Here is an 8,420-nt window from a genome sequence, read left to right as displayed (position 1 = left end):
GCTCCAGCAGGCAGCCCCAGCTAGTTGTCACGTGACACTATCTAAATTTCCCGCTGCTAGGGTCCAGTAGGCAGCACCAGCAAGTTGTCACATGACACTGTCTAAACTTTCCGCTGCCAGGCTCCAGCAAGTAGCTCCAGCAAGTTGTCACATGACACTGTCTGAACTTTAACTGACAATGGAGGGCGCGAAGCCACTTCACTGTCAGCCTGTCTCACCTAGACTTGTTATGACTTTCAAGCCATATTCGGTCTTCCCGCTTCAGCCATATATAGAAGCTGGCTTTTTCGACCGCCTCCTGTATCCTCCTTATCAGTTTTCTAAGTTCCGAGTTTGAAAACGCAAATCTTCTCTTGAATAGCGTTGTCATTTTTCTTTCAGATAGATAATACTAAAATCTCTATAAATAAGAACTAATAAAAGAATACCTGTAATTAACAACTATTATAAAAACCTCGTTATGATTAAAGCTAAATATAAAACTGTTTGAAAGATTATATAAACTATAAAATATTATCACTTACATGTTATCTGGACCCACGAGGTTCAGTCAACTGTATTCTCAAAAGACTGTCTTAATTATTGATGATATAGTGTGTAATTCACTATTTTCTCAATTGTTTTTAACAATATTGGTGACGTAACATACACACAACAAGCTTTTTTCCAGTTTTTATGTAACAAATCCCCTCACAAGGCTTTGGTCAGATCAGCTCAGAACGATAGCAGAAGACACTTGCTCAAAGTGCTATGCAGTGGGACTGAAACTGAGACCGTTTGGTTGGAAAGAAAGCTTCTTAACCACACAGCCATGCCTGTGCATTATCCGAAATACCTAATTAGTGCAAGTGTTGATTTAAAATTGTGGAATTAGTAATTTATCCCTAGTTATCTGACTCCTTCAAGGAAACCTTGCAAATTAAGGAAGCAGCAATAGTTTATTATTGGAGTTGCTAACAGAACTGTTGTCAAGAAGTATCTTCCATGAAATATTGATTTCTATGAATCAAGAGTGAAACTTGATAGAATAATAAATAATGTCAATAATAGTAATCTTTATCTTCTATGCATTTCAGTCAGTGGGCTGTGGTCATGCTGGAGCACAGCCTTGAAGGATTTAGCCAGACAAATCGACTACAGTGCTTATATATATATTTTTTAACTCTGGTACTAGAGAGCTACAGGGATGTAAACAAACCAACACCTGTTGCCAAGGGGTGATGGTAGGGGGGGGGGAGACAAATGCAAAAACAGAAACATGCACACATACATATGATAGGTTTCCACTGAGTTTCCGTTTATCAAATTCACTCGCAAGGCATTTGCTGGCCTAGGGCTACAGGAGTAGATATTTGTCCATGGTGCAGTGCAGTGGGACTGAACCCCAGACCACATGGTTGAAAAGTGAGCTTCTTAACCACCCAGCTGTGCCTGCACCAATGCAATGTTGCTAAAAATATTCGTGACATTACAGTTACCTTCATTCAATTTTCATGATTTTTGTAGCAATCAACAATTTCTTACAATGTAAAGAAAAACTAATTTCATTTTAGAATAAACATAAGGCAGGTGCGTGGCTTAATGGTTCAGATGTTGGACTCATGATCATAAGATTGTGGTTTCAATTCCTGGACCAGGCAACATGTTGTGTTCATGTTGTTCCAGTCCACTCAACTGGCAAAAAAGAGTAATCCTGTGATGGACCAGCATCCTGTCCAGGTAGGGAATTTATATGCCATGAAACCAGGAAACTGGCCCTCATGAGCCTGGCATGGCTCGAGCCGTAAGCACACACACACACACACACCGAGTATAGAAATATAGATATATGCTATATAAATATAAATCATCATCATCATCATTTAACATTCATTGTCCATGGGTTGGACGGCTTGAACAGGGCTGGTAAGCTGAGGGGCTGCATCACACTCCAGTCTGATTTGGCATGGTTTCTACAGCTGGATGCACTTCCTAACATGTAATAGGTGCTTTTACGTGTCATTGGCATGGCTGCCTATTGCATGACACCAGTGTCTGCCACGACTACGATTTCGCTTGGCGTGATGGGTCGTCTCCTCATGCAAGGCATATTGCCAAAAGTCTCAGTCATTTGACATTGCCTCTGTGCGGCCCAACACTTAAAAGTTGGTTTTTATCTTCCACTGGCACAGCTACTAGTTTCGTGACACTGGCCACATTGCCTCTGTGAGGCCCAACACTCATAAAGTGCTTTTTACGTACCACTGAGCATTGGGCCTCAGGGAGGCAATGTGGCTGATGCCAGTGTCACATAACTAGCATCTGTGCTCACCAGATCCACTCATCCACTCAAAAGGCTTTTGTCAGCCCACTACTATAACTGAGTGGAGGCACAATGGCCCAGTGGTTAGGGCAGCAGACTCTCGGTCATAGGATCGCGGTTTCGATTCCCAGATCGGGCATTGTGAGTGTTTATTGAGCGACAACACCTAAAGCTCCACGAGGCTCCGGCAGGGGATGGTGGTGAACCCTGCTGTACTCTTTCACCACAACTTTCTCTTACTCTTTCTTCCTGTTGTACCTGTAATTCAAAGGGCCAGCCTACATTAGGGGTACACATGTCTGTGGAGTGCTCAGCCACTTAAACGTTAATTTCATGAGCAGGCTGTTCCATTGATCGGATCAACTGGAACCCTCGACGTCGTAAGCGACGGAGTGCCAACACTATAGTTGAAGACACTTGCTTGAGGTTTCATGCCATAGGACTGAACCCAAAAGCCATGTGGTTAGGAAGCAAACTTCTTAAGCACACAGCCATGCCTGTACCTATAAATGTTATTGCTAATAAATATTTTCAAGATGGAAGTTAGTCATCTGTTTTGTTGTTTAGTAATGATGTTTTACATAGGCACAATTTACAGGGGAAGGGATGTAGTTTAAATGAATTGATGGTGATGTTTCTGTCTCTGTGCTCCCCACCATACTCCACCCTCTTTGCCAAATTGATGTTCCAGTTTCTCTTTCTTGTTTCTTGACCTAAATAATCTATTGTCTCTGTCATTCTCCTTATGTTACAAATTAACAAACAGACTGGATTATTTCTCTGCATAGGCAGAAGCATGGCTGTGTGGTTAAGAAGCTTGTTTTGCAACCATGTGGTCTTGGGTTCAGTTCCACTGTGCAGCATCTTGGATAAGTATCTTCTGCTGTAACTCCAGTCCAATCAGACCCTTATGAGTGAAGTTGGTAGACAGAAACTGAAGAAGATTATTGCACATGTGCACACACGTGTGCGCACACACACACACACACGCACAGAGGCACTCTGACGGTTATGACAATGATGGTTCCAGTTGTTAATCCGATCAATGGAACAACCTACTCGTGTAATTAACATTCAAGTGGCTGAGCACTCCACAAACATGTATACCCTTAATGTAGTTCTCAGGGAGATTCAGTGTGGCACAGAATGTGACAAAGCTGGCCCTTTGAAATACAGGTACAACTCACTTTTGCCAGCTGAATTGACTGGAGTAATGTGAAATAAAGTGTCTTGCTCAAGGACATAACATGCCGCTGAGAATCGAACTCATGACCTTACGATCATGGGCCAAATACACTAACCACTAAGCCAAGCACCTTTGCACATATATACATTTATATATGAGTGGACAAATGAAAGAAAGTAGCTCTCAGTACATTTAATAGGAGTTACATATATAATTTAATAACAGTCTGGCTCAGTTCTATACAAGTTAAATTTTCATAGGCTTATAAATGGTTCATTCTATGACCTACAAAACTTTAAGTTGCATGGAGCTGGGTTAGACTGTTATTAAATTATATATTTGTGTATTTATGTTGTTTGTCCCCCATCACTGCTTGACAACTGGTTTGGTTTGTTTACATACCTATAACCTAGCAGTTCGGCAAAAAAGACCAATGAAATGAGTACTTTTAAATAAGTACTGGAGTCAATTTTATTCAACTAGATCTTTCAAGTATGTGCCCCAGCATGACCGAAGTACAATGACTGAAACAAGTAAAAGATAAAATGATAAAAGAAAGATGAAATTTGGGTTCATTAAAATTTCTTAGCTGAAGGTTGTTATTCCAAGTCTCAGAATAACAAGGGAAATATTTTCTGATCAAATCTCAATCTCAGTTATAACAACATTAGAAGGGCAATCAAAATAAAAATGTAAATGTAAAAATGCATACAGCATTCACTAATGATTTTCAGACTGTTTCTCTTTGCATGATTGTTAACCCTTTAGCATTCAAATTATTCATTCACATTGTTTTTCATTGTTATTCATTCACATTAATTATACATTATCTTGTAGCTTTGAAATTTTGATGATGTGGTTGTATAGTTTTAGAATGACATTGAAGGGTAGGTGTGGTAGGCTGGATCTGGCTGGTGTGAACATAAAACAGGTAATATATTTGGGCTGGATTTGACTGGTTTAAATGCTAAAGGGTTAAACATAGTCACCTGTATTGCTGCTCAGCCCTGGGTCATCTCTTATCCTGTTGACATATGATTAAACATGTTCTTTTATTCAGACATAATGTATGTTGTTGTTGTTGGCACTCCGTCGCTTACGACGTCGAGGGTTCCAGTTGATCCGATCAACAGAACACCCTGCTCGTGAAATTAACGTGCAAGTGGCTGAGCACTCCACAGACACGTGTACCCTTAACGTAGTTCTCAAGGATATTTAGCGTGACACAGTGTGACAAGGCTGACCCTTTGAATTACAGGCACAACAGAAACGGGAAGTAAGAGTGAGAGAAAGTTGTGGTGAAAGAGTACAGCAGGGTTCGCCACCATCCCCTGCCGGAGCCTCGTGGAGCTTTAGGTGTTTTCGCTCAATAAACACTCACAACGCCCGGTCTGGGAATCGAAACCACGATCCTATGACTGCGAGCCCGCTGCCCTAACCACTGGGCCATTGCACCTCCACCATAGTATATGTAGGATCACATTATCTAGTGTATCCCTTATTTTCCTAAGGATGATATAAGGATGATGCATGTTATTTCTATCAAGTTAAGTAACCACACAGAAGCTCCTGTCATTAATAAGAATAAAATCTAAAACTTTATTGATTTTGATTTTCCATTTCTCTTTTCCTCGTTCACAGCTTTGCTGCTTCAATGATTGCCGGAATTGTGGAAGGTTACGATCTAGATACATGTGTGCAGTCCGGTTTAGAGTTGGCCACACTCTCTCTCCAGTCCATGCAACCTGTACCAATGACAATAAATTCAAGGAAAACAATTGGAACCAAATTATGATTGCATCAATCTATTTTATTTTTATAAATGACAGAACTGACAGAGCATTTGAACTTAATATTTTGCAGTATTTCTTTACATTCTGAAATCAACCCCTGCTGATTATTTGGACTTTATCATTCATCTTTCTGGACTCAGTAAAATATTTCTTGAGTAGATGCATAAAGCAATGACAGAAAGAAGACAAGAAAGAATACCAGTTCAGATATGTTTGAGAAATATTTGAACTTGTATAGCTCTTCACTGCAATTTGTTGTAGAGAGAAAATTCTTGCCTATGACAAAAAAGGTGTTAAAACATCATTGTCAGCTTCTATTGGAATGATGGATGCATTCTGAACTTGTTAGTTCTCTTCAGCACCAGATACCAAGAGAGGTATCCTGCCAGTCAATAATATTGACTGATTTAAAATAAAGGAAACTTTGTTTCCTAGTCAGTTTAGAGTTGCCTCTCTTGGTATCTGGTACTGAAGAGAACTCATGAGTTTGAAGTGCATTCATCAGTCCAATAAAGAGTGCTCCAAGTTGACAATAGTTTAACATCTTTTTGTCTTAAGTGAGAATTTTCACTCAGTGCCAAACTGCAGTGAAAAAGCCTTTACAAGTTCAAATACCTCTAAAAGTTTGTACAAGTAAAATAATAACAGTTAAATACTGGTTAGTGTGTGGCCTTGTGCCTATGTTAGAATTTATAATTCATCTTATTCTTCATATTTCAACATATCACAATTACAAGAGATGCTTCCAGAAAATCAAGTTTGTTTTACTTCATGAAATGTATGAATGAATATTACTATGTTAGAATTTATAATTGTACCAAAGTTAAAATTTATAATTCATCTTATTTTTGATATTTCATTACAAGAAAAGCTTCCAGAAAAATCATGTCTGTTTCATGAAAAGTATCGATGAATATTACTGCTGCCATTTCTTTTCTTCTTTACATTGAAGTCTATAGATCCAGTCACCCGTTGATGAATACTTCTGATTACAAAATATTAAATAAAATATCTATCTTTTCTAAATAATGTTAGTTTTCATGTTTTTTTTTTTATTCAGGTTCATTTTAAAGAAGAAATAGATTTGTAGATTTGTATAGATGTTGGCATGGTTGTGCAGTTAAGAAGTTCACTTTACAGCTACTAGGTTTCAGGTTCAATCCCACTGCACAGCACCTTGGGCAACTGAATTCTACCATAAGCCCACATCAGCCAATGCCTTGTGTGTGAATTTGGTAGACAGAATCTGTGTCGAAGCCCATTGTGTATGTGTGTGTGTATATGTGTGTATATATGCGTGTGCTTGTGTGTGTGCATGCATGCAATTGTGTGTGTGTGTGTGTATATGCGTGCGTGCATCTGTGTGTTTGTGTCTGTGTTTGTCCCATCACTATTGTTTGACAACCAGTATTGTGTTGTTTGGACCTGTGTAACTTTGTGGTTCAGCAAAAGAGACTGATAAAATAAGTACCAAATTTAACACAAAAAAAAGTAATAAATAATAAGTACTAGGGTTGATTTATTCATCCAATCCTTTCATGTTTGTGCCTCAGCATGGCTGCAGTCCAATGTCTAAAACAAGGAAACGACAGCAAAAGAATATTCTCTGAATTTGGAGCCTTGTTACGCATTCTCATTACCATATACATCAGTGGATAACTTCCTGTGGGCAAATGAATATCACATTTAATGATATGTGTGGAAAATTCTAATGGTTATGTCAACTCTACTTTATTTACCATTAATCATAATTTAGGATAACAGATGAGTTTATTAAATAGGATATCAAATCTTGCCAATATCAAAAACAGTGTATTTATACACTATAACAGATAAAATTTTATATATTCACACCCCCACATACCTCTTGAAACACAATTCACACATGAATGCATACATGTGAACATGTTGATATAAAAGCTCAATAATACATTAACACAATTGTGTGTGTATGTGTGTATTTGTATGCCTATCTATCTGTCTGTCTGTATATATCTGATAATAATAATAACAATAATCCTTGGATGGAATTTATAAACATGTAATGCATCACGGGCATATGGCGTAGTGGTTAAGACTACTAACCCCAAGATTGAGGAATTGTGATATTTATGCCTCCCAAGATTCTGAGTTCGATTCCAGGCAGTGACCTGAATAATAATAATAATAATAATCATAATAATAATAATAATAGTAATAATAATAATAATAATAACATCGAAAAATACCTTAGGAACGAAAAATTTCCCCAAGACACCTGATGAAGGCTGGAGGGTATATCAACTGAAACGTGTTAACAACAAACATGATGAGGGCAAATATCCATCAAATGTAAATAATGTACATAATTCTTCATCTCTTAAATATAGAACTGTATTTAATGCATCACTAAACACATCTCCATAAATTACACGTCTCTTAAGATCACAGTCCATATTTCTGGGATGATTACAGTGGGCATCAGGTAGATCATCTTCATGGATTCACTTCTTCAGGCGATATAACATTAATTCTGAACATATGGGATAAGCATCTCTCTGTTGTACATCCATTAATGTTTTGTTGCCTGAAGAAATGAATCTAGGAAGATAATCAGCCCAATGCCCACAGGTGCTATGATACGGACTGTGATCTTAAGAGACATGTGATTTGTGGAAACGTGCATAGCGATGCATTAAATGTTTATATACAACGCATATGTGTGTGTGTGTATATATATATATATATATATATGCTCTGTAAAGTGGCTGGCTTTAGGAAGGGCATCCAACTGTGGAAACCATGCCAAAACAGACAATGGAACCTTGTGTGGCTTTTGGGCTTGCCAGCTCCTGTCAAACCATGCAACCCATGCCAGCACAGAAAACAGATGTTAAATGCTGCTGCTGCTACTGATGATGATGATGAGGAGGACAATGAGCGTCTTTCAGTTTCTGTCTACCAAATCCACTCACAAGGCTTTGGTCAGCCCAGTGCTGTAGCAGATGATACTTGCTTGAGGTGTCGCACAGTGGGATTGAACCCATGATCACATGGTTGGGAAGCAAGCTTTTTTACCATGCAGCTATGCCTGTGCCTAGCTACACACATACACACACACACACACACACACACACACACACACACACACACACACACA

General features: G+C 38.6%; 1 protein-coding gene across 3 annotated transcripts in view; it reads left to right on the top strand.

Moving 5' to 3' along the window:
* The window catches only part of LOC106880549 (uncharacterized), a 42,735-nt gene extending 36,701 nt beyond the window's left edge, over positions 1 to 6,034 (top strand). For all 3 annotated transcript variants that reach the window (XM_014930539.2, XM_014930540.2, XM_052967508.1), the window contains exon 19: positions 5,130 to 6,034. In XM_014930539.2, coding sequence (XP_014786025.1) covers positions 5,130 to 5,283 — 154 coding nt within the window. In that variant the 3' untranslated portion in view covers positions 5,284 to 6,034. The remainder of the gene's footprint in view (positions 1 to 5,129) is intronic.
* Positions 6,035 to 8,420: the final 2,386 nt, after the last annotated feature.

The sequence above is a fragment of the Octopus bimaculoides genome, chromosome 4 (assembly GCF_001194135.2).
Source record: "Octopus bimaculoides isolate UCB-OBI-ISO-001 chromosome 4, ASM119413v2, whole genome shotgun sequence".
Taxonomy (NCBI): domain Eukaryota; kingdom Metazoa; phylum Mollusca; class Cephalopoda; order Octopoda; family Octopodidae; genus Octopus; species Octopus bimaculoides.
The sequence above is the reverse complement of the archived record's forward strand: the minus strand, read 5'-3'. Positions and strand labels throughout refer to the sequence as shown.